Source organism: Drosophila teissieri, chromosome 2R (assembly GCF_016746235.2).
Source record: "Drosophila teissieri strain GT53w chromosome 2R, Prin_Dtei_1.1, whole genome shotgun sequence".
Taxonomy (NCBI): Eukaryota; Metazoa; Arthropoda; class Insecta; order Diptera; family Drosophilidae; genus Drosophila; species Drosophila teissieri.
The window spans coordinates 20652263-20676865 of NC_053030.1; the positions used below are offsets into that span (position 1 = coordinate 20652263).

A 24603-nucleotide genomic window follows, 5' to 3' on the forward strand; every position below is an offset into this window, starting at 1 on the left:
AAAAACTCAAACAACAATCCGAAAGTATTTGCTGGAAGTGAGGGAATTTTTTCTCCGTGTGGCATACGTAAAATAGTTGTGCATGTACCACAAACGAAAACGCCAAGTATCTGCCGTGCCGCCACAGCCTCCGCCGCTCTCTGTACCGTTCTCTCGGCCTGGCTCCGTCTCTGGCTTTCGGTTAACCTCAGTCGAGCTCCTACAACAACCTCAGCTCAGCTCGCCAGGCGGCGGCAATCAGCGCTGTGTCGTGTGGATCGGCGGACGAACTGACGGACACGGGGCTTGTGTGCTTTCCGCCACGGTAAAGGGTGACTCCCCCCAGCTTCCTTTCCCTCGATCCCCCCACCTCTCACATGGCTCCACCCTCTCCAGCTCGCGTTGTTTGTCTTTTGGCGCTGCGCACGCGTGTTGCTGCGGCTGAGAACGTAAAGCAGTGAGCACTAGTTTACAGCGATACACTTGACATTCTACGTAATGTAGAATGTATTTGTATAATACAATTTTACTTAAAAAATTATACAAAAATATAAGAATGAAAACATTAAATATAATATGTTTAGTTTCAGATGCCCAATTACAAACACCTGCAGCTCAAGTTTGAATTTGAGTTTTATTTTCATTTCGGTTTATTGTTGCAATATGTTAAATGTTTAAAACTAAATTTAGGCTTAGTTTAATCCGTTTTTTATTTATTGATTTTGCCGTTTTTGCGTTTACACATTAGTTGATTTTTTTTGGTAATAAATTTAATTTGTGGTTTTTAACTGGTCGAAACTTTTCACTAATGCTTGATTACGTTTTTGTACATATACCGCTAAGTAGTATATATATGTATATGCATGTATCGGTGTGTGCGGGCGTGTGTGTTTTGTGTGTGCGAGTGTGGCGGTGTATAAAACTAAAAACTAAAAACAAACAACAATCGCATTAAATGTACTTATATATTTTGGTTTTTTTGTTTTCTTCATAAAGTCTTATTTCTGTCCGTTATGCAAAGTAAGAAACCGAAGAGAAACATTCACAAACAAACATTCCATACCTCCGCGCGTCCCTTTGGCCAGGACATCATTGTGTCTAACCTGATTGCCTAAAATTAATGTAACAAACCATGGAAACTGACGTTGGTTCTCCGATCTGCCGATCTGCCGATCTCATCGACTATAATGCTATAATGCAAAAGCGGTTCTCGAATTCTCAATTCCAAGTAGCAGCCTGAGTGACGCGTAAAAGTCAAGTTTTTAAGGACTAAGCGGAAATCGGACCTTCAATCGTGTCTAAGTTGTTATAAAAATATAGGAACTTATGCGGGGGTATTCCAAAAATATCTATATATTAACAAATCATCGAATAGTGACACCGTTTAGTTATAAGAAAAGAATGTTTACCCTGATTAAATAAGCTTTGATTGACGGTGAACCATATTGAAAACATATGCTTTTGGGGAACTGGAAGATGCTTAATTGCTAGTAAAGTTAATATACTTGTGTTTGCTGTTCTTGTTCTTGTTCCTGTTCATGTCGGAGTGTGATGGGTGGTGAGGTTTTGTATCGATAGATGCATTAAAACTAGGCACACCAACTAGCTACGAAAGTACATTCCCTGCTCCCCGCAACGAAGGTACACACATTAATATTGTACTTGTAAAGTATTGTGCCTCGAACACAAACAACCTAAGGTTAAAGGAAACCAACTTAAGATCGAAAGTACATTGTTAACTTTTTGCCAGGGCTCGAACCGAAAGTCCACCTGTTTGTTCTGTGTTTTTTTCCTTATAAACTTGTTTTTGTTTTTCTTTCTTTTCATATTTTATATTTGTTTTTAGTTTTCAATTCGACAACTTGTTTGCTAAAATGTAAATGTAACCATACTTTTGTGTTTCCCTTTTTTGTTACCTTTTTTTTGTTATTTATAATACTGTTTTTTAATATATGTATGTTTTTAATGCAGAAAGGGAGCAATGCAAGGAAACTCTTGGAACTTCCGCTTCTCTAACGAAAAACAAATTTGCATAATACATTGTAAGAGGATATATTTTTTTGTTGCGAACTTCTGATTTTTTCATTTATGTGTTGGCAGTGATATTGCGAAACGTTCTTCTTTCGACTTGGAAATCAGCTCGACATCGAAATAATATGGTACACGACGTTAGTTATGCGCTTGTTCCGGTTTGCATTCGGATAAGACTCTATAGGGTATATGTATGGTCTGTTGTGGTCTGGCTCAAAGTACGGCTCATGATGAGGCTTTGTTAGATTTGCTTAAGAAAGGACTGCATCCTCAATGGGTTTTCATAAGAAAGTAGAAAGGGTTGCCGTCTGCTGTTGTATTTACAAAATGCTTCGATGTCATTACTCGTATGACCTAAAACGATTTCAAAACTAGTCATGTTAAATGTCTCTATATATCCGTATTTATATATATATATATTTATATATATATGCTGCTGTGTATATATAAGTATTTAAAGTTATGTATGTAATACGTTTAAAAAGATTTTTTGGTTTTCTTTCTTTTTTGTAATGGTTTTTTGTTTGGAAAAAGTATTTCTGTTACGTTGCGGTTTATGATTACGTTTAAACATACTTATCAGTTAGCGGGTTCCGTAATCTTGGTTTCAATTTGATTAATACGTCTCTTAGATCACTAGTATTACAATGGATGCTATTTGTGTCGCTCGTTTCGTATTAGCTTTCTGGGTATTTTTTTGGGTTTTTTTTGTTGTTTTTTGTTGTTTTGTTTTTTATGTTTTTGTTGTTGTTTTTTGGGTGTTTTGGAAAATGCTTTCTGTGGTCGAACCTGCTTCTTGGTGAAAACAATTTTTGTGTAGTGCCTAACTCTTTGGTTAGCTAACGACTAGAACGTAGGAAGAAAAAGGAATCCGATTCACATTGAACGCACGACGTCTGATTCACCTGCCCCTAACAGGATTCTGATTTCGGGGCTGCTCGCAAAATGGTTAAATGGTTCTACTAATGGATACATATTGCTTAGTCGATTGCAGCAGCGATTGGGGCGGAAAATCAAAGTCAACACAGCGCAACTGAATTCGATCCAAATCCGATCCGATCCGATCCGGGATCGGTGATCATGCTATCCTCTCTAAGTGGGACTATCCGCCTTGGAACCGGCATTCGAGTTGTCTTGCAGTTGAGCTAGTGTCTTGAACTTTTGAGAGTTTAGGAATCTGTAACAAAGGATACGCCTCCGTTTAAGTCATGCTCTGTATCTTAACAGTATATCCTTCCACAAATAGCACTCACCTCGGATATGAGTCTCTGTGCATCAGTGTGTAGATCTGGATTTGAGCTTCGTCGAAGGTGTGCGTCGTGGGCTCGATCATGTTCCGGTTGACGATCTCGCGGACCCTGGAGTCCAGCGACACCTCCCTGGGCGACAGGATCGAGATGTAGTCCTCGTAGATGAGGCGCGCCTTCTCCTCCACCAGCTCTGGGCTGTTCTCCTTCTTGAGGTCCTCGCAGGCCAGCCAGAACAGGATGTTCTCCTCACTGAATTCGCTGCGCAGGAAGTTCTGGAACACCTTTCGACCAGCTGGGAAAACATTCGCCATGCAATTAGTATTGGATCGAGCTAATGTACTAATGTTCACTGGCTTACCTGTGCTCTTCATTAGCTTGTCGAAGCTTTTGCCCCAGCTGCGGATTTCCTCCAGTGTGGGTCTGTTTAGTGCAAATAAAAAATTTGTTTTTTCATCGTTTATGTTTAGCAAGTTTATTGGTGCTCAAACTCACTGTTCGCCATCCAAGAATTCGGCATTTACCAGATCTCGCTTCGTGGGGGCATTTTCATCGGCATTCTTGATGGCCAGACTGTAAAGATGACGAAAGAGAAAAATTCGAAGGACGCTTGTTAAAAGTCGATTATTTTAATTTTACTACTCATCAATCACCCTTTAAAGTATACTACAATTTTATTCATCGCTGAATTGGCGCTCAGCCTGACTCATTTTTAACTGGCACAAAATAGCATAAATATGCCAGTACAGTAGTCGCTCGATAAGAGAAACTTTTAGATAGCGGCAGCAGTAGCTGATTATCATTTCATAAACCAGTTGCGCTGAGGCATAGAAACTAAAATTAAGCAATACTATATGATAAGTGGAAGAGTTTAAAGGTAACTCTTCGATGAGGCCAAATATCTGAGTGCGATATAAAGATATAGTGCCGCGAATAAACACTGTAGATAGGCTAATGGCATATCGGTTTTGGGTTTCGAAGCCCGGAGACAGGGCACCGGAGTACTCGAACTTGACATAAAGCTCTCTTATCTGGACGACAGTTATCAGAGCGACTCGCTGCTGGCCCAATACCTAATCAAAGTCACACAGGCGTACGTACATACATACATACATATACACCCCTACTATATACGAGTATGAATCAAATTATATGTGGCCAGGGGTTTGGGGCGACGACCGGGTGCTCTGAACTAGGGTTTTTGGAGTGCGATATACACCACCCCCCCGACCCCCAGTTGGGCACACAAAGGTGCGGAGAGGGTTGCGCGTTGGCGGCGGGTCGCTAAAAAGACTTTCGATTTCATTCACGAAAACATGCAACACTTGGAGGAGTCCGCGGAGGAGCCCGCCACATACTTATTTATATTTGATTTGAAAAGTGCCCTCCAGAGAGCTTTTCGCTGCCCGTCGCCTTGCTCCCGGAATTGTGAATGAATGCGGGAGCAACTGAGAGCGCGCCACCCGCGCCAAAGAGCGTCTCGTAAGAGAGAAATTGGAGAAAGTTCGACAGGCGGAGCGGCGGAGAGGGAAAGAGCTTTCGAGAGTCGAGCAGCGTTGCCAGCTGCCAGGAGAAGGCCACCTTGTCCGTGGCCACCTCCATTTCCATTTCAACTTCCCTATCCATGTCCATATCCATATCCATGTCAGTGGGCACAGCCATAGCCGAAGCCGAAGCCAAAGCCACAGCCAAGCAATAGTTAAAGCCAAAGCAATAACCATAGCTGTAACCGTGGCCATATCCATGACTGCACTGCGAGAAACAAGGACTTCTATTGATAGTTTGTTTTGTCTCTTTTTCGAAAGAGGTGCAAAAAGACATGCTTTTAAATTAAATGGATTTATAAAATTATAAACTTGTTTTGTCAATTTAAAATAAAAACAGTTTAGAAACTAAAAACACCATAGTTTATGGTGTAGTTTATAGTAAATAACTGGAATAAACATTCTCTTACATATGTATTATTATATACTATGATATGATATGATTATGATAATGACTAGAATGCTAAATCTCTAAATAAAGCTAACTTGGTAATGTCATTAAATGCCACCACAATGTAAAACCCAACCCTTACAGCCCCACAAACCACTTGGTCATTTCTCACGGTGTACGAATGCATGAGTGTTCAAGGAGGTGCTTACCATTTGGCCCTGTTGTCACGATGCGGTTGGTATTGGATGGGTATTGGCATAGGTAGTTGTTATAATGGCCGAACGTTGAGTCAAGGCAGCGCGGTAACGAGAAAGAAATTGATTTCGTGTCAGAGGATTCGAGCGGTGCACAAATAGGCCACTCGGCGGTGGGCCATACTCACCAGGAGCAGGAGCAGCAGCAGCACCAGCAGAAGCAGCACGGCTTCTGCGACTGCGGACGCTGCAACGTGGTCGCATTCGAGTCCTGCAGCACGTTGGACGTGGAGCCGAGGATACCCACGCTGCCGCCCACGGTGGGCGATACTCCGCCCAGGCTGCCGCCACCTCCGCCGACGCCCACGCCCCCGCCGCCTCCGTTCCCGTTGCCGTTCCCATTGTTGCCACTATTGTTGGCGGCACTTTGCTGTGAGGATGCAGTCATGCCGCGCAATCGACAGCCACTGGGCAGCTCCGAAACGGTGCAGGACATGCCGCTACCTGCAATAAAGGAACAAATTGAAACGTTAATGAACATGCACCACGGAGAGGGGGGCAAGGTGCTGACAGTTGGGCGAATCGCAGTCACACTGCAAGAAATAGCACCATTAGTCATCAAACGATAATGGTTAACCATGGTGACCAGAACTGCGTTTACTATTAAATTGTCTTGGTGAGCTGATGAGTGTTTGCCATTTGAAAGATACTTAAACTCTTTAATTGGTTTCACAGTTTAAATATATTATTTAAATACTCTTATTTACTTTACTTCAGTTTTTTGAAAAGTGAAAATGGAAGGAGTGGGTCTAAATGCCAAACTGCTACCGATTCGCCGCGTTTCCGTTTTTCCGTGTGCACTTACCTGCCCTTTGAAAGTTGAGGTTGACGCTGGCGGTGCTGATGGAGATGGAGGTGGAGGTGCTGATGGCGCTGGGTGTTGGGTGGTGAGGTGGTGCTGCCCCAGCTGGCGGACCGCCCACTGCCACTGACCTACCCACTCACCCGCTCGCTGCGGTGCTCTTTTCTTTGCCTCGGCTTCTCTTTCTCTGGCTCCTTTTGCTGTGCGGGGTGGGGGGCGCGGAGGCCGTTACGTATTTATGTTTTTGCTAATAATTTTTTATCGAAATTTACCACACTCTCTCTCTCTCTATCTCTGCGGCGCTCTGTGCTCTCTTTCTCGCTCTCCCCACAGCAGCTGCTCTTGATTTTAGTTTTAGTTTTCGTTTTGTTTTATGTTTTTTTTTGCTTCCTTAGCTTTTCCTTGGGCGATTTTACAAGCCGAAAAAATTCCAGAAATTCTTCAAGATTTTACCGATAACCTTTTTGAGTAGTTGTTGTCCTTTTCATAGAGTCCTGATTTCAACATTCGCGTGGGTTTGGTTCCTGTTCTTTTTGCTAGCGTTTTTTATTTTTTGAAGAGTTGATGGTGCGCGGGTGGCATTTACATATTCCGCTCCGGATTTACGGGCGAAAATCTAGCGATTCAATGGCCCCGTGCACCAAGGGGCACATTTCACAAGCGTTACGAAATTTATGAGCAGCTGGAGCTGCCACCGTAGTTGTTGTTCTGGCCTTTTATTTATTTCTTGTGCTAGTCATTACACTGCCATTGTATATATGTACATGTGTATGTGCCGATGTGTGCGTGCGTGTGTGCGTGTGTGGCGAGAAGGGGGTGGATGGGCTGGAGTACCACCACATTGACACGCAACTTGGCTAAGTGGAGCGCATTGTTTGGCCCATTGGGCGAATGGGGCGCATGGGGCGTATGCGTGATTTTCTCCACTTGTGCTGATGTTGCTGCAACAGCTGCAACATGTAGGCATCGGCAGCTAATTGCACTTGTTTGTAACTCGAAGCGCCTGCGATTTTTGGTCGTTGCACTTATCACAAATCAGCTGCTTGGCTTTCTTTGTTGACCATTGCCTTTAGCCTGGCTATCTATGTATGTACTATTATTATATTTTGTATTATTTACTTGCTGTTTAGCCAGCGCTTCCGTTCGGATTTTCACTCAAACACCACACACACGTTTGTATTTTCTTTGAGGATTTTTGGGCGATTGGGTGGGCGGGAAAAGGGGGTCGCGTTTGTATGTATGTATGTGTTTTGAGGAGCAGCGACGAGTACATACGAATTTTTGCCACTAGAATCGGAATCGAAATGTGTATATTTGTATATATTTTTCTTTTTTGCCCCGAAATTGTTTTGCTTGTGCTTGGTTTGGTTTTTTTTTTTTTGGTTTTTCTTTCTGAATTTCTTTACGATTTTTTTCGTTGACGAGTATGTGCGTAAGTGTGTGTGTGTACGTGTGTATGAATACGAATTTGGGGGAAACTGCAATTTTCGTGGTCACTGGATGGCCTGGACAGGCATTTTCACATTTTCAAATTTTCACATCTCGCCCTCGGCCATATTTTATTATATTCCTTCGTTCTCGATGCCCCCGCAATGGCAGCTATGGCAGCCAATTCCCATTCGATTTCTGCGCTCTGCGATTTTGGCTGCTCAGCACCAGCAGCACCCAGAAGCTGAAGCCAAAATCCTCGACAGGTCGATTCGAGCGATTCGAGATTCTCTCCGCTCGGGCAAAGGCAGGCGACTGATTTCCAAGCAGTGCCGTGTCGCCAGCTCTTGATTTTGATTTTCCAATGCGCGCGCTCCTCCCGAGGAGCGCAAGATAACGGCGAGTGGAATGTGGGGATGACAGCCGGGAGGGGGGAGGGCAAGAGGGGGCTCCAAAGGTGGACTGAGCGGAAAAGCTTTGTGGAATTGCTATACAGTTAGAATTCCTGGTACACACAGGAGAGGGACTGACAGGCGGCGAGAACGCGAGAGAGCGGACGGAAAGACATGTGCGCGAGTCGGACAAAGAGAATAAAGCTCGGGACTCTTCGCCCCACTGGAATTTACCCCAAAGCTTTTGGGGCTAGAATTTAACAACTTTCGGCAGGGTTTCACTTACATTTTGATTTTGGGATCCCGTTGATTTCTCAAATTGTTCAAAATATGGGTTTATCATATACTTTTCTTTTCATAAAAATTAATATATTTTTTATTTACTATTGAAATTTCACAAAACTTTCGGAAACTAAAACCAACTTGCTTAGGGTTTGTACACCTAGATTACGTGTATAGTCGGATGGTACTGTCAGCGCCCGTGGAGAAGATCCATGGCTGCACCGGATGCCAGTTCACATCCAGCACGCCAAACTCATCACGCTTCTCGTGTGTTTGCAGCTTCTTGAGGGGCACAATCAAGGGGTTCTGCAGCAGGTCACTAAAAATGGTTACAGAAATTAGTATATATCCTGGCCCATTGTGATTTAAAATAACTTACTTATAGACCATGCCGTGGGAGACGATCACAGCCTGGTCATCGCTGCCAGAAGCAAAGAGCGGATACCGGAGATGGAAAGCCACACTGCGAACAGCATTGCGATGGAGTCGCATGGTCTGGTAGGGCTTTGTGGACAGATCCAAATCAAACCAGAGCATCTTTTTGTCATAGGTGGACACCAGCAGATTGTCGCCCTTGGGATGAATAGACATGCCCGATATCCATTTGGAGTTGGTCAGCAGCTTCTTGACAAGCTCTTGTTTGACCAGATCATAAATGCGAATGTTGTGTTGCGTCTGTAAAAACAAAACCAAGTCAATTACACTTAATATACGCATTCGAAAAAGCAAACTAATTATTTAACTTACCGCCACAAAGAAGCAGGGCTTCACCGGATGGAAGAGCACGAATTGGATGAGACCCTTGCTCTTAGAGAATGGAATCTGTGAGCGCCGCTTGGACAACTGATGAATTAAAGCCGAGCGGTTAGCACCTTCGGGCATCACCGTGGCCAAGTAGTCACCACGTCCGTGCCAGGTGACCTGTCGGATGGGTTTGAAGTGAGTAATCACTACGCGAACGCCCTTCTCCTGCTCATCAGCTTCCGCATTGGACCACTGCACCGCCGTCTTGATGCGTTCACTTTCAATGACATCCTGGCTGGGCGCCTCAGCCAAAAGGTCGTCGGTCTTCTTCACCAGCACCTTGTCGCCCACTTTAGGATTGACGAGCAGCAGGCGATTGCCGGTGGCCACCGCAATAATGGACAACTTGGGATTAGGACACCAAGCCACGCAGCGCACCACTTCATCTGTCTCGATTGTACGAATGCAACGACCCGTTGCAATTTCCCAAACTGTGAAATGAGATGGATTATTAATGGGTTATAAAACGATTGTCAGTAGTACTCACTCTTGACGGTTTTATCATCCGAACCGGAGACGAGGTACTCTCCCTTGGGCTCAACACTAACAGACCGCACCAGATCGGTGTGGCCGCGGTAAACCATACTTTCCACCGTGGGGAAGGGCTGCAGGTCACGCGGCGAGGGCAACTTGGGGATAAGGTACTCGGCATCGATGTTCAGCTTGACACGCTTTGCACGGGGACACAGGTACAGATCCAGGCAACGAAGGAAGCGCTCTCGAAGGTATCTCGAGTAGGCTGGCACCTCCCTCAGCGACTTGAACTTCTGTGGCATGAAGTGCAGCTTGCGCTTGTGTGGCTCGTCCTTAAGTTTAAGCCACTCCTTGGTCTCCTTGGCATCGAATAGGTACTCTGGCGGAGGATTGTAGGACTCGGCATGACCGGGAAGGTCACGTTTGGGCGCAGAGACTGGATCGTGAATGCGGCGCATGTGCTCCCGACTGGTGTCCGATTCCCACAGCATGTAGAACTTGGGACCACGCTTGGCTTGCTTCTCGCGTTCCACTTCCTCGGTGGTCTTCATCCAGCCCATTTTGAGAGCGTGCACCATGCGAGAGACGCGCTTCTTTTCGGAAACTGAGGGCAGGAAAGAGCGCTTGTGGTCGGGTACGTTCTTGATGGGCATCTTTTCCACCTCCGAGGTGAACCATTCGATCCAGGGCTCGTACTCTTCGTGATCCTTGTTGGGGATGCGACCCGAAACGATGCGCTTGATCAGAGCAATGTCCTCGTCCGTTAGGCGCACATCCTGACCGGTAAGTGGATCCTTGACGGTACGCCAAAAGTCCGGATCCTCGATCTTGCGGAGGAACTCATCTATTTGATCACCTTGTGGTGGTTTAATGATCTTCTTGGCATCCCAGTCGTAGCCGATGTGTTTGTATTCGTCGTACCAGTGCATGGGTATGTTGCCCACAGTATTTCTTATGTCCTCCTCGTCAGAGGTATCTGAATCCTGATACTCAGGCTTGGAGGTATCCCTTTTCGACAACTCCGTTGTGGGGGCTTTCTTAGACGCGGCACCGCTGCTGCTGGGCTTATCGTCTGATTGCTTTGCCTTGGAATCCTTCTCCTCATCTTCCTCTTCCTCTTCATCACTGCTTCCCTCCTCATCATCATCGTCTTCATCGCTACTTTCTTCATCTTCCTCAGCTGATGAGGATTGCTTTCTGCCCAAGTAGTTTCCCTCCTCGTCGCTCTCAAACTGCAGTTCCTCGCTAGAATCGGAGTGGTACTCCTGGTCTATGCCCTCGTCATCTGTGGAATCTTCGCCGGGATCTTTTACAGCTTGCAGCAGGTCCTTAAAGAGCAGAAACACATGCAGGTCATTTGTGAGTAACTTCCCTAAGTATTTCCTCGTCAATGGCTCTTACCTCCTCCTCCTCCTCATTTTCGGACGCCTCGGAACTGGCCACTACTTCATTTGTGGGCTCCGCATCCTTTCCCTTGCGTTTTAGAGCTAGTTTTTTGGTCATTTTGAGGTAAAAACAAAACTAACGCGGCGCACGTGTTGCAGTCAGCGATAGCGATGGAAAGTGCCTGAAATGGTAGGTTATCGATTGGCTTGCCGCCACTGCTGCTGCTGGTTATCGATTACAAATGGAGCTAGAAGTAGACAACATTTTATATTTGTATCTTTTTTTAAGATGTTACGCTTAATATCTATAATCCATTTACAATTAACTATTGGTTTTCATATTTTAATATACCATTTCTGTTGTAAAGTGATCAAGGAAAATGTTTGATAAAAAAAGCCGTGCTGGCTAATGTAAACCAATTACAGCGCTATTGTGAGCAAGTCAGCAAAACACCCTAACGCCAATTGGAAGATTCTTGAACGAACCATTTTTCAGTGAAATTCGCAGACTTACGTGCTGATTTTTTTGGGTCAGTGCGAAAATCAAAGGTGACACGCCGCAACTGGAGCACTAGGAACTCACCATCAACGAAACGCCGGCGTCCGAGCGACGGTATTACTCATCCGGAAGGCGAAACCATCGATTTGCAGCACACACAAGGGCAAACAAAAGTGCACACGCACACATTGGCAAGGTTGCCCCCCTCCTTTCGATCCCCACAAACACACACGCATACACACACCAGCATAGGAAAACCCACACACAGACGTCACGATGACTGCGCCGCGACGCCTGCGAAAAGAATTGAGCGATTTGCAGGACAACACACTGAAGGCCTTCCGGGACATCAAGGCGGACGATGACAACCTGCTGCGCTGGACGGGATTGATTGTGCCGGACAATCCGCCGTACAACAAGGGCGCCTTCCGCATCGAGATCAACTTTCCGGCGGAGTATCCCTTCAAGCCGCCCAAGATCAACTTCAAGACACGCATCTACCATCCGAACATCGACGAGAAGGGCCAGGTGTGCCTGCCCATCATCAGCACGGAGAACTGGAAACCGGCCACACGCACTGACCAGGTCGTCCAGGCACTGGTGGACTTAATCAACGACCCTGAGCCAGAGCATCCGCTGCGGGCAGAGTTGGCCGAGGAGTTTCTCAAGGACCGCAAGAAGTTCGTGAAAAACGCCGAGGACTACACCAAGAAGCACAGCGAAAAACGTCCGGCCGACTAGCGGATAGGCGTAGGAAGAGCAGGAGGAGGTGGACCAGTTCACAATCCATGTGTACCCTCACCCCTTAGTCTTGTGATTTTTCAGTTAGTTATTTAATTTTCATTTTTGAACCCCAAAAAACTATCCTCAGCAAACTTGTAAGCGGATTTCCCCGGCAGAGTACCTAGTTTTGTAAAAGTAGCACTGTAATTTTATGCAAGTGAGAAATACATGTTCGTTATGTTAAAACACAGCTGGCGACTCTTGGACCGCAGAGACATCCGCGTTGGATGTCGTAGCCATGGGAGGCATGGGAAAGGATTCCTCGCCCAGCATGCCACGGAAGCAGGTCAGCAGCACGCTGTTGTTGTGCTGAATGAGGGTGTTGCTGAACTGGTTCTTCTGCAGCTCCTTAATGTCCAGTAGGCTGTGAATGGCACCCGCGCGCTCATCCTTAAGGAGTTCCAACACCTGTTCCAATGCCTTGTTATCCGAATCTTTCAACTTACTCAAAGTAAGAGCGTGCGATTGATTGCTAAAACTACAATCCTGATAAACGGTTTCTATGAGAAACAGGAGCAGCGACGCCGCATAGTGAGTGAGGAACAGGAACTTGTGGAAGACAATGCTGTGGGGCTTCATTTCCTTTACCGCTTCCAGGAGATCTATGAAAAAGCGTTGCTGGGCGGTGTGGAAAGCCTCGCCTTCTGTTGGTGGCACGTAGCTCAGAGACTTGCTTTCCAACTGGCACTTTGGGGCTGACTGCCAAACAGGGTCGAGATCAAATGTTTCCAGGATGCGGAGGCGTAGAAGGAGTATTGGTTCCGAGGCAAACATGCTGCTTTGAAGGCTCTGAACAGGTGCTCCTCGTAAAACGTGTAGATTCAATGGTGACGATCTGTTCTTTGCGTATGAGTACGATGTTCTAGTGTTAAGACACTTCTCCAGTTGGTTAAATTCGCGACGCAAACAGTAAATCTGCTTGAGGAGGTCACCGTGTTTCAAGATCTCCCTTTCTGTGTAGGATCCGCCATAGACAGGCACTGTGAATCCCAGAGCCTTACTAGTGGCCTCCTTGTCCACAATGCAGAGGCTATCCTCCAATGGCTTCACATCGTAGAGACTGTAGTAGTTGTTGGAGACGAGGCCGCGCAGGTGATGGAGGTGTCTCAGATAATGCCGATCATTGGACTCGTAGGCATAGATACTTCCCTCTATAGCATCCGTTTGCAGCTTCATGTAGAGACGGCAGGCAATCTCGTGCTGCATGAGGAAGTCCTGGGGGATCTGGGACCTGGCAAACAACGGCATCACCAATGTGTCATTCGGCTGAGCAAGCTTGCCCTTTATCTCCTCTAGCAAACGAGGCAAGCCGGGATGGTCCTTTTGATAGTTCAGGCAGATTACATACACTTCCGAATTTCCCCGCTTGGAAGTAGCCGGCTTAAAGATGTGCACTTCCTCAAATATGCAGTTGAGTGTGTAAAGTAGCGATACACTGCAGGCCTCGAAGAGGGTAAACATCTTCACCAGGAAGCTACCACCACTTGAGAGAATTCTCAAGGCACTGAGTACTTCCGCAAAGAAGAGGCGAACCACTATCTCCTCCTGGCAATCAGGCTGTGCGGCACAATCGATGGAACCATCGGCAGTGACAAGATCCACCTGTCCCTGAAACTCCGCAGCACAACGCTCCACCAGGTGGTCAATATTGGCCGCATCGAGTAGATTGCCAGTGAGATCTTTGTGGAAGAGCCAGTTCTCCAGCGTGTGAAAGATGAACCTGTCATCGCTGATCATCTGGTTTAGAGCATTGCCTTCATAGTAGGGATTCAATGTGGTTGAGCGCCAGCGCCATTTAATCTGGACGATTAAAAGAGTTCAGTTTCCGTTTCTCTCAAGGATTGTTTGGTAACTCACCTCATCCTTATGATATTTGCTATGTAGGTAGTGGTTCAGAGATGCAATGAAGGCACCAGGTGCCTCGCAAAGATGCAGAGTATTGACCGCTGGCTTCGTGACCAATGGATAGCGATGCAGGCACTCGAAGAGCTTGCACCAGGCCACAGTTACGAACTCCGCTTTGGTGTCGTTCTTCAGACGCCAGGACACCTCGCCAGAAGGATCCCGTCTGTTGGTGTGAGCACTCCATTCCTGCACTCCATAGTCGTTCAGTTTGCTTTTAACCGCATTCAGATGCTCCCGCAGCGACTGCAGCGCCTCGAACTGGTAGAACTCACTGAAGAGAGCCTGATCCGGCGGCGGCAACTGCCAGGATGTGTTTCCTTTGGGCTTCTGATAGTGGAACTTCTTTTCGAAGAGCTGCTCCAATTCGGACGGCCTGATGGACTGATAGTCCGTCTAAAAATCGAGAAATATAATAACTGAATAGATTTTAGGTTCCTCTACTCACCATTGGATGTGGTTTTCCTTGCGCAGACGAACGAAAGCTCATTCCGGCTAAATTTAAATGCGAATTGGCAAAAACAAAGCGATCTCCGACACAATAGAGATGGAAAAAGCTGAAGGCGATCCATCGCCAAAACAATAGTGACGGCAACTAAAAACCGCGAACGTTATCGATAAAGCTATCAAATTTGAATTGATTTTCTTGGTTTAGATGAATAATTATGAATAACAAGCCTAAAGTGGCTATTACAATACTACAGAAGAGTTGGCTAAACAATTTCCTTAGTTTGTTATATTCAATGAAAATTATCACTTTGCTTAACAGTGAACTATAATGTTCAAATAAAAGTTGAAAAGCTGCTTAAGTTCTGTCAAGTTATCAAAACCAATAGTTTTCTTGGCACAAATTTCATTTAACATATGCTGATTCTACCCATTTTTTTTAACTCTTTATTAAAAGAATCCAATCGCTTTAATGCCCTGTTGTACCTTACAAGGTCTACCTCCTGAAAAAGAAAAAGAACTTCCTTTTCACCTTCGAAAGCGATCATCGTCCAAGCATTTCCCGTAGGTGCACGATGGTGGAAACGTGTGCCTGAAATACCAAATGGCTTATTTAAAATCTGATTTCTTTGATTCTATGGATAGTTATTTAGAAAGCGCACAGCAGGCGACAAATAAGGTGCCTACAAAGTGCCCGGTTACGAAACTATTGGTCATCATCCGTTAGTGATTCCGATTGTGCATACTAATATTTAATTAAAATCTAATTTTATTGATGCGGATGGGCCAAGTACGGAAGTGGGAGAAATTGTAGAAAGGGTACATATGTATGTACTTACTGTATATACTTGTACTCCCAATCGGAATGTGGTTATGTCTTGGGTTTTCGGAATTTCAGCATCGACCATTGTGGTCAATGGGTTTACTTAATACGTGCATACATTGCCGACTTTATAGCCATTTGAGACGTGAGGCGTGTTTTTATGAATAATAATAACGATATTCAAATTATGAGTTTCCAAAGCTGACAAACGCAAAGGATCGCATTGGATACCGAGGCCGGGAACGCAGAAGGGGCATCTCTCTTCCCTGGAGCTCGACATGGGTCGTGAGTAACGTTCTCCGCCTTTCTATATGCATATAGCTTCACATATAAGTAGCAGTCGGAGCATATACATATGTACATATAGGTGTAAGTCCCCAGGCCGGTGTTTGTGCTGTGTTGTATATAGAAAAGTCCGGCACGTGACTGTTTTGTATAATCGCGCATAAATATCTGTAATGTAATGCCTATAGATGGATGGTTCACAGCAACGGACCAACGTTCTATACATAGTTGCTTCGTGGTAATCGTCCCGTCAAGATCCCTGTACCTTCGCACTCCTTGGACATGGACATCTTCAATAGCTGCGAGCGGAAGTAGCCATCGCTGCGCATGCGCCGTGTTTGGCGCTGACTGGTGGCCATGGCCGATGCATTTTTGGGGGCCCCCGATGCGAAACGACAAATTCCAATTGCGAGACGACAAACGACTGGTACGTGGACACGGCTATTGTTGGCCACAAAATTTTATTTCATTTCATATTTTTCTCAAAAGGGAGTTCATTAATATTCCGGGCAGACGGCGTTGCGCTAAAAAGCGGCTTAGCCTGGCCACAGCACTACAGCACTACAGCGGTACAGCACCACGTCTCCATGTCACCAGCCCTCCACCCTTTTTGTGCCCATCCATCGGCTACCTGTCGCCGGGCACAGGTACGCCTGTACTGGTACAGGTATCACCCCCACTCTGCGACGGTGTGCGTGAGCTGGCAACGGAACGCAATCCCCGCTTATTCGCCGCCTTCTCCATGTGTGAGTGTCAAATGCCAACTAATTGAAACTTCTTCAATTGCCGAGGTGTGGTGCTGAGCTCGCCGCTCGGCTTCGGAATCAGTTGCCAATTAGTCTCCACCGCTGACGGATTACACTTGCCATCGTCCGGGTGTCCAGCGGTTCAGCGCTCCACCGTTCCAATCCCGTCGTCATCTATTCCAGCATATATGTACAAAGAAGGCACACAAAACTTGCTAAGTGCTTTTCAAAACAACAAGCGTTTCATTGATAAAAGCCATTGACAACAAGCGAGTAATAAGACGACCATTTGTGCGCCCAGTGAGAATGTTTCGGTGAATTGTCGGCCAAATCGGTTTGGGTTTGAGCCGTGTCGGATCGATCGTATAGCACCTCTGTTGGTAAATTGGCAAGATGTCGGCATAGCTGACGTTGAAAAGCGATTTTGAAGAGCGCTATGCTGCATCTAGTCAGTTGTTCAATGGAACAGTCAGCGAGATCGAACCAAGCAGTGGTGAAGTTGAAATCGTAAACATATTTTTTTTGCAGATTTTTTAACATAAAATGGGCGGCAGATCGCATGGAACATTCGCCAAATTATTCTTTTTGGAACAGTTTTCGTATTTCAAAAACCTTTTTTCGAATGATATAAGCATTAAGGTGAACGAAATGCGTTCCTGCTTTCAGAACAGTAAATTTACGAAAATCTTTTGTATATTGAATATTTTTTAATCATATCAATTCTAGTTTTTTGCAGATGTGATTCTAAATCTAAAATAAATATCTCCGTATTAAATTTATGAGATATAAAATAAATAAATATTTTGTGCAGCGAAAATGTAGAGTACAAAATCTTGCTTTTCAGACATGACGGGGAAAAGAGGACCTCTTCTCATGATTTTGATTATTTATAGTTTCCAAAACCGAGAAACCAAATGGAACCATAATTATTGTCAGACCGATTTCATGGATAATTGAATTTAATAAACACATGCGCTTATTATTGCTGCTTATTTAAGGAGATTACCACTACGAAAAACTACACATTTCTCACCATTAAGCTAATTGCCAAAAATAAAGTATATTTTAAATACATATTTGTTGTTTTCATATTTTGTTGTCATTTCAGCTATTTATTTGCATAAATCAGCAAACAAATTCAAAAAGAGCGAACATCGAGTGCACATCGATAGGCACATTCCGCCGATACTCTCGCCGCGACTTATCGCATATCTCCCATCTCTAAACAGCTGTTTTGTTTCAACAAAACAGAATTATTCGCCAATTGTTTACAAAAACACTCGAAAAGAGTCTAAGCAAACAATTGGCAAGCAGCTGAAGACTGGCTAGTCTCAGATTAAATTATTCCATAAGTGATGGACAGCCAGGTAAGTGGGCCACTCGTGAGGGACGACCACTTGCAGCTAGTTGGTGTCCGGTCGCAAGATAGTGACTACTACTACGTCGCCTGTGAGTGTGGCAAAATTATCGCTTCACAGCAATTAGTCGTACTTATCAAGGCGCCCATTGTTATAAATCTAAATATGCGAGCAATACCGTGCCTCCAGTATTTGGGTGCTGTCGCATAGTGACGTAATTGCGCTGCGGGGGCGTTGTCTTTCCTCTCTTGTTTGCATGAGATAATACCCTGTGTTTTATTAACTGTCGCAGGCACCGATTGATGATCTGCTGCTGGACATTGTAGACAATGCTTGGCGCATGGAAGTTCTACCCTTCGACCAGGTTCTAGTGCCACGCGAAAAGCTACCCGATCCAGAGGCGGACGGCGGTGACTCACACCTGACGGTCAGCGAGCAGGTGAGCAAATTTTGGATTAGACCGACTTATCTATCTTATTTCTGTGGTCCGACCTCCAACAGGAGCAAAAGTGGACTGATCTGGCGTTGGGCTCGCTGGCACCGGACGCAGCCCTCATCGATCAACTCAACATCACCTCTATCTAACCAAGGACCGCGAGTCCACGGGCGAGTGCTACCGCCTCGCCAACCAACCTGTTAGCGCCACAATCCCAACTCCTAACACCCCGACAACATGACTAGCAACAACCAGAGCAATAGCTCAAGCCACCAGCACCTGCACTCTCCCTCCAAACTAACCGAATTCGCGCGCAACTTCGAGGACAAGCCGGAATCGCTCTTTGGCCGAGTGGTGAACAAGATCCAGAATGTGTACAACCAGAGCTACAATACCGTCAACGATATATCAAGCGGGAGCAGCAGCAGTTCCTCCTCGCAGCCAGTGCAAGTGGTGGGCAAATCGCAGTTCTTCAGCGACTCCCAGACTCCCACAGCTGAGTTCGCCGATGTGGATACTTCTAGCCAGAGCGCAGTTCGCCCCCAGCCACCCACCACGCTCAGCATAAGGACCAATAGTGAGACGCGTGGCACGAGCACCTCCAGCAACACAGCTGCAGAGGATTCCGAAGCCAGCGACCGCGTCGAAACGCTGCCGCTGCCAACCAGCGAAGCGAATCAGGGGCGCACCGTATCTAATGTTCTTAAGCACATAAGTAATATTGTGGCAACAAAAAACAACAATGTGAGTGAAAGTTATGGTACCATTATCGTTTAAAAGCTAGACATATATCTTTGGTTGATTCATAGGAACATTCCCACAAGCCTACTATCAAATATTTCTGTTGACTAATAATTTCTTAAGTAAGCTAGGTTATTAATTAGAAAAAATGATAAAGTATTTGCTTTTTAATGAGTTAAAAATAATTTGACCAATTAATACAAGTATATTCTGTAAATTTCGTTTCAGGATCTGCGAAACTACAAGGACACGGAGCTGCAGCGCTTCTGGATGCCTGATTCCAAGGCCAAGGAATGCTACGATTGCTCTCAAAAGTTCTCCACGTTCCGGAGAAAGCACCACTGCCGCTTGTGTGGCCAAATATTCTGCTCAAAGTGCTGCAACCAAGTGGTGCCTGGCATGATAATCCGCTGCGATGGAGACCTCAAAGTGTGCAACTACTGCTCCAAGATAGTGCTCACATTCCTAAAGTCCTCAAGCTCTGAGATGGGCCAGGATATGCAGGAGCTGCAGCAGCACTTAAGTAACAAATTAGAAGTACAAGATAGTGACACCTCGCTTGCCAAACATCCGCAGATGCAAAGGGTAGGGACGTCTTCCGCGAAAGACGTCAGTGGGCTATCAGGAGGAGCGATTCAGTTCGCATCCAACGTACACGACGCTTTCCATTGACGATCGCAAGAATATCCTGCAGCAGTCAAATTCCTTGATAACCCTGCACGAGGAAATGCAGCGGGATCTGCCTGCTCAAAATTGCGGCCAGCGTCTGATTGAGTTTCTCAATAGTAATAATAAATCAGCAAACGAGGTGCAGGCGGTGGCCATACTAAATGCTATGCTAGCCGCTGGGTTCCTTGAGCCAATCGTACCCGATCCGGAGCAAATGGATTTCGATGCGTCGCTACACTATAAGTTCGCCAAAAGCAGCAGCTCCGAGACCTCCCGTACGATGAGCCCGCAGTTTGAGGCGGCTCCCCATGCGGAACCACAACCTCCGAAGTCTATGGATCAATCAGCAGAAGAAAAGGATAAGGAGCTTGAAAACGAACTGGAAAACGATCAGTGCTATACCACAGCAACGTCCAAGCTTCTCGCTTCCTACTGCGACCACGAAGAGCAGCTGCTGGCACAGATGCTGCGCGCACATAACTTGGACCAGGAATGGGACAAGGTGCTCCAGATGCTTTGTTCTACGGCAGCGAATCACTTCAAGCCAGAGCATTGTAGCAACGATCTAATGGACATTCGTAACTATGTGAACTTTAAGAAGGTGCCGGGTGGCAGACGCAAGGACTCAAAGATTGTTCATGGAGTGGCTTTCTCTAAAAACGTCGCCCATAAAGATATGGCCACGCATGTGCCCTTCCCTCGCATATTGCTGCTCCAGTGTCCCATTGTATACGAGCGTATTGAAGGCAAGTTTGTGACCATTGAGACCGTGCTGCTCCAGGAAAAGGAATACCTGCGAAACGTTTGCGCCCGCATTATGAGCTTCAAACCCAATGTTGTGCTTGTGCACAAGAATGTGGCGGGCATTGCCCAGGATCTGCTAAGATCTTATGAAGTTACCCTTGTATTGGATGTTAAGCTTTCGGTAATGGAGCGTCTGGCGCGCACACTGCAATGCGACATTGTCAGTTCAATTGAGTCGAATATAACCATGCCCAAGCTGGGCTACTGCAATGATTTCTACATACGCAACTATAATGGCAAAACGCTGATGTTCTTTGAGAAGCTGACCAATCCCCGTGGATACACCTGTCTTCTTAGAGGAGGCAGCAATGCTGAACTGACGAGGGTCAAACGGGTGGCATCAGCCCTGCTTTTTGCACGCTACAACTGGCGCTTGGAAATGTCATTCCTGCTGAACGAGTTCGCCCAGCCACTCAGTCCGAAACCGTCGATATTCGACTCCAAAGAAACTAGCCCCAAATCGGAAACAGAGGCAGAACTTCGAGCTAAGCGACCAGTTATTTTAGAGCGCAAGTCCGAGGATAAGATCACCACCATCATCAGCGAGAATGTGTCGGATTTCACCGATCCATTGCGTGCCTCACAAGCCGAAGCTCTATCCACTTCGCCGTGTGCTCCACCCGTGGTTGAGGCGCTAGCTGTGGAGCCGCGTTACGATAACAGATTCCGCACGGCACTCAGTTCCACACTGCTCTCTGTCAGTCCCTTCCTCACCTTTCCGCTACCATATTTGGAAACGGAGCAGGGAAGAAAATGCAAACTGCGTAAGCTGTTTCCCGCAGAGCTTTACTTTTCGAAACAATGGTCCCGCACCGGATTGGAGCGGCCAGATAGCATGGGAGACAGCGAAGCTGCCAAATCAGAGCCAGGAAACAAAGAGAACCAGTTGCAGCTACTTCCACCCCACGATTTTGTGCTAATGAAGATCACAGCACCCGCTAGCAGTCGCGACATTCAGTCGAAACTAGCTGAATTCCGCTCCTTTGGCGGTCGCTTACCCAAGGGCAAAGCTCCTAGTAAGCAAACCATACGTTCCATCTTTAAGTCATTATCATTACCACTCATTTATCCCACAGTGCTGCGACCGAAGAAAAAGAACGCCGAGCTGATCCAGCGACCGCAGAAGGTCAGTGAGGAGCAGCTGTACAAGGATGCCCTGGATCCGCAGAACCATCAACGTTTGCCGGTGCTCTTCTGCAGCTTCCATTACAATCCCAAGGGCGTTTCGTCGTTCTGCAAGCTGCCCATGCTGCTGGACATGAAGTTCTACGGGCAATATGACATCATGCTGGAGCAGTTCCTCCAACGTTACTGCTGCCTTTTTAACTCCATGTGCCCGTCGTGCAATCTGCCGATGCTGGGCCATGTTCGTCGCTATGTTCACTCTCTGGGATGCGTACATGTCTACTTAACCGAGGACCTAACCCGCTCCGACCCGACGCGTATATACTTTACGTCTTGGTGCAGCATATGCAATGCCACTACACCCACTATTCCGCTCGCCGATTCCGCAAAGTGCCTTTCCCTCGCCAAGTACCTTGAGATGCGCTTCCATGGCCACGCCTACAAGAGACGACCTCCTGCGACAGACGCAGAACATGGCGGCGCTGCTTGTGAGCACTCATTGCATCGTGATTATGTGCACCACTTCAGTTTCCGCGGTGTCGGCGCCAAATTCCAATATACACCGGTTGAAGTTTGGGAGGCGGATCTTCCTTCGTTGACTGTGCAACTGGATCTGCCGCCACCAGTTCAAAGCCCCCAACTACAGGAGGAGATTAAAAACTTCTCGTTAAAGGGTCATGAGGTTTATAACAGGATTCACGAGCGCATTGCTGACCTTGCCACCGAAGAAGAGAACTCGCCACTGGTGCAGCAACTGAAAACAATGCTCACGCATGACCAGTTTATCTTCAAGCAGAAGATCGAGATCGTGCACACACTGCTCACGGATAGCCGGGCTACGGCCTACGACACTAGCGATGCTTTGGCCATGTCCAGAAGAGCTCTAGCGGAGAGCATTGAGCTGTGGGGCCCGCGGCTGCAGGAGATCGAGAAGCTGACCGCCAAGCAGGCGCATCACATCGACTCTGGAACCATTTGCACGGAGGAACTAAGGCCGGATCAGGTTCAGTCTGCAGATTCCTCTAAAGTAACCACCGCTAGTTTGCCAAAGGAGAATGACCCGCTGGAGTGTCCAAGCGAGGATATTGAAACTGGCGCATCGAACAGTCAAACGGTTTTGGATAAGAATTTCTCCATTGACCAGCTGTTGGCCTCCACCGTTAACGTTTACTCGGATAAAAAGTCAATAAGAAAGATTCTCACCCAGCTGCTGCCATCGGGTAATCAGGTTAACCCTTTGCATTCGCCTTTTCCGGCACAGGATCATCTGACGCTCCCATTGGGCAGTATTCCCATTCACGTTAGAGAAACCGACCTGAGCTCAGTGATTGCATACAGCTTAACTTCGCTGGACTATCAGAAGGCAATAGATGAGGCAAAGGCGAACTCCAATGCATCTTCCGCCTCTGCTGCCCATTCAAGTCCGCAGTTAAAGCGCAAAAATCCGCTATCGGAAAGCATTAGCGACGCCGAGGACAGTCCGAGCCTTTCACGTACTTCGAGCAACACCAGTGCTGCTCCCAATGCATCGGTTGCTTCGCCAGCTACCGCGGCTTCCGAGTCGGAGGAAAAGAGCAAGGAACGCACAAAGCAGCCACCGAGTCCGCATATAACACTGGCATTCCAAGACCACAGCTGCCAGTTCCAGTGTAGTATCTACTTTGCCCGCGAGTTTGATGCAATGCGCTCAAAGAGCTTGAAGCCACCCAAGCTAGATAAGTCTCTGTACCGCCGGCTGGAGAAGAGCAAGATGCGGGAGGAACTGAGAATCTCACAGAGTCGCAGCGGGTCCGAAATGGAGCTGGTGCGCAAACCCAGCGACGTTGGAGGGCCTCGAGCTACTGAGGAGGATTCCAATCAGGAGGAGGACGCTAGAATAGCTTTGGCGCGCAGCCTTTGCAAAAGTGTTCAATGGGAGGCGAGGGGCGGTAAATCGGGATCTCGGTTTTGCAAGACGCTTGGTAAGCTTACAAATAAATTAAAAATGTATTGTAATACTTATTCACTTTTGTTCTTACCAGATGATCGTTTTGTGCTCAAAGAGATGAACTCCAGGGACATGACCATCTTTGAGCCATTTGCTCCAAAATACTTTGAGTACATCGACAGGTGCCAGCAGCAACAGCAGCCCACATTGCTGGCCAAGATCTTTGGCGTCTTCAAAGTCAGCGTGAAGAAGAAGGAGTGGGTTTTGCTTTGTTGTATACTCCAATTCTGTTACTAATGCACTTTTCAAATTAGTTCCTCCGTGGAGCGTTCTGTAATGGTCATGGAGAATCTGTTCTATGGCTGCAATATTGAAAACAAATTTGATCTTAAGGGCTCAGAGAGGAATCGCTTGGTGGATCCCAGCAACCAGCAAGGTGAAATTGTCTTGTTGGATGAGAATCTGGTTCAGAGTGAGTTCATTTTCAATGCAAACCACAAAACACATTTTGAAATATAATATTACTTGGTTACAGTGTCCTGGTCAAAGCCTTTGTATGTGCTGTCCCACAGCAAAACTGTTTTGAGGGATGCCATCCAGCGAGACTCCTCCTTCCTGGAGAGAAACCTCGTCATGGACTATTCCCTCCTGGTGGGCCTGGACAAGAAGAACGGCGTCCTGGTACTAGGCATCATAGGTATATCTTTAAGCACATTCAATGTCTGGAATAATTACACGTTCTTTTTGATAGACTACATTCGCACCTTTACACTGGATAAAAGGATGGAGTCCATCATCAAAAAAGGATCGGGCATTCTTGCAGGCAAGGGAAAGGATCCCACCGTTGTCAATCCGGAACGCTACAAGCAGCGCTTCATCGACGCCATGGATCGCTATTTCCTCACAGTTCCGGATCGTTGGGAGGGCCTTTCAAAGGTCTAATCCGCTTCACCCGCCCACACACAAAGTGCACCCATTAGTTAACATAACATAGCTATAGACGCAATAAAGTAGACGCCAATCCAACTAAATTCGAATTCAACAA

General features: G+C 46.4%; 6 protein-coding genes across 7 annotated transcripts; 3 read left to right on the forward strand and 3 right to left on the reverse strand.

Moving 5' to 3' along the window:
• Positions 1-640: 640 nt before the first annotated feature.
• On the reverse strand, positions 641-7980 carry LOC122612399 (regulator of G-protein signaling 17). Of its 2 annotated transcripts, XR_006325614.1 has the most exons (8): positions 6252-7980; positions 5575-5890; positions 5402-5410; positions 3753-3830; positions 3619-3680; positions 3264-3552; positions 2587-3187; positions 641-2364 (listed from the first exon to the last, which is right to left on the reverse strand). XR_006325614.1 is itself a non-coding variant. In XM_043785981.1 (7 exons), exons 2-7 carry the CDS (start codon positions 5880-5882, stop codon positions 3103-3105), a joined length of 831 nt encoding a protein of 276 aa, XP_043641916.1. In that variant the 5' UTR covers positions 5883-5890; positions 6252-7980; the 3' UTR covers positions 642-3102. The 2 variants fall into 2 exon arrangements, 1 of the variants encoding a protein (XP_043641916.1); XM_043785981.1 differs by having other exon boundaries at positions 642-3187.
• Positions 7981-8415: 435 nt separating this feature from the next.
• LOC122613393 (ribosome biogenesis protein BOP1 homolog) lies at positions 8416-11199 on the reverse strand. Its single transcript, XM_043787547.1, has 5 exons — positions 11030-11199; positions 9642-10956; positions 9098-9585; positions 8730-9025; positions 8416-8669 (listed from the first exon to the last, which is right to left on the reverse strand). Exons 1-5 carry the CDS (start codon positions 11129-11131, stop codon positions 8516-8518), a joined length of 2355 nt encoding a protein of 784 aa, XP_043643482.1. The 5' UTR covers positions 11132-11199; the 3' UTR covers positions 8416-8515.
• A 256-nt stretch (positions 11200-11455) lies between these two features.
• On the forward strand, positions 11456-12485 carry LOC122613395 (ubiquitin-conjugating enzyme E2-18 kDa). Its single transcript, XM_043787549.1, has one exon. The coding sequence runs from the start codon at positions 11789-11791 to the stop codon at positions 12251-12253; it is 465 nt and encodes a 154-aa protein (XP_043643484.1). The 5' UTR covers positions 11456-11788; the 3' UTR covers positions 12254-12485.
• On the reverse strand, positions 12476-14772 carry LOC122613394 (cap-specific mRNA (nucleoside-2'-O-)-methyltransferase 2). The gene is made up of 3 exons (XM_043787548.1): positions 14646-14772; positions 14153-14593; positions 12476-14095 (listed from the first exon to the last, which is right to left on the reverse strand). Exons 1-3 carry the CDS (start codon positions 14685-14687, stop codon positions 12476-12478), a joined length of 2103 nt encoding a protein of 700 aa, XP_043643483.1. The 5' UTR covers positions 14688-14772.
• A 2942-nt stretch (positions 14773-17714) lies between these two features.
• Positions 17715-18498, forward strand: LOC122612713 (anaphase-promoting complex subunit 13). The gene is made up of 3 exons (XM_043786494.1): positions 17715-17865; positions 18149-18295; positions 18358-18498. The coding sequence occupies exons 1-3, from the start codon at positions 17854-17856 to the stop codon at positions 18439-18441; spliced, it is 243 nt and encodes an 80-aa protein (XP_043642429.1). The 5' UTR covers positions 17715-17853; the 3' UTR covers positions 18442-18498.
• Positions 18499-18529: 31 nt separating this feature from the next.
• On the forward strand, positions 18530-24589 carry LOC122612711 (putative 1-phosphatidylinositol 3-phosphate 5-kinase). The gene is given in 8 exon segments (XM_043786492.1): positions 18530-19036; positions 19262-19618; positions 19620-21522; positions 21583-23592; positions 23653-23815; positions 23873-24030; positions 24094-24255; positions 24310-24589. Coding segments are annotated over 8 exon segments (5451 nt in total). The 3' UTR covers positions 24501-24589.
• Positions 24590-24603: the final 14 nt, after the last annotated feature.

Bases quoted from the DNA above. Each gene is read 5' to 3' on its own strand.
- LOC122613393 (XM_043787547.1), bottom strand. From the start codon at position 11,131: ATGACCAAAAAACTAGCTCTAAAACGCAAGGGAAAGGATGCGGAGCCC. The intron at 9,586-9,641 runs GTGAGTACTACT...CTCATTTCACAG, and splicing joins GGATGATAAAACCGTCAAGA to TTTGGGAAATTGCAACGGGT. The intron at 9,026-9,097 runs GTAAGTTAAATA...TTGTTTTTACAG, and splicing joins AGCCCTGCTTCTTTGTGGCG to ACGCAACACAACATTCGCAT.
- LOC122613394 (XM_043787548.1), bottom strand. From the start codon at position 14,687: ATGAGCTTTCGTTCGTCTGCGCAAGGAAAACCACATCCAATG. The intron at 14,594-14,645 runs GTGAGTAGAGGA...CTCGATTTTTAG, and splicing joins AAGGAAAACCACATCCAATG to ACGGACTATCAGTCCATCAG. The intron at 14,096-14,152 runs GTGAGTTACCAA...TTAATCGTCCAG, and splicing joins GCAAATATCATAAGGATGAG to ATTAAATGGCGCTGGCGCTC.
- LOC122612399 (XM_043785981.1), bottom strand. From the start codon at position 5,882: ATGTCCTGCACCGTTTCGGAGCTGCCCAGTGGCTGTCGATTGCGCGGC. The intron at 3,553-3,618 runs GTAAGCCAGTGA...ATGTTTTCCCAG, and splicing joins CAAGCTAATGAAGAGCACAG to CTGGTCGAAAGGTGTTCCAG. The intron at 3,188-3,263 runs GTGAGTGCTATT...CCTTTGTTACAG, and splicing joins CACAGAGACTCATATCCGAG to ATTCCTAAACTCTCAAAAGT.
- LOC122613395 (XM_043787549.1), top strand. From the start codon at position 11,789: ATGACTGCGCCGCGACGCCTGCGAAAAGAATTGAGCGATTTGCAGGAC.
- LOC122612713 (XM_043786494.1), top strand. The intron at 18,296-18,357 runs GTGAGCAAATTT...GACCTCCAACAG, and splicing joins ACCTGACGGTCAGCGAGCAG to GAGCAAAAGTGGACTGATCT.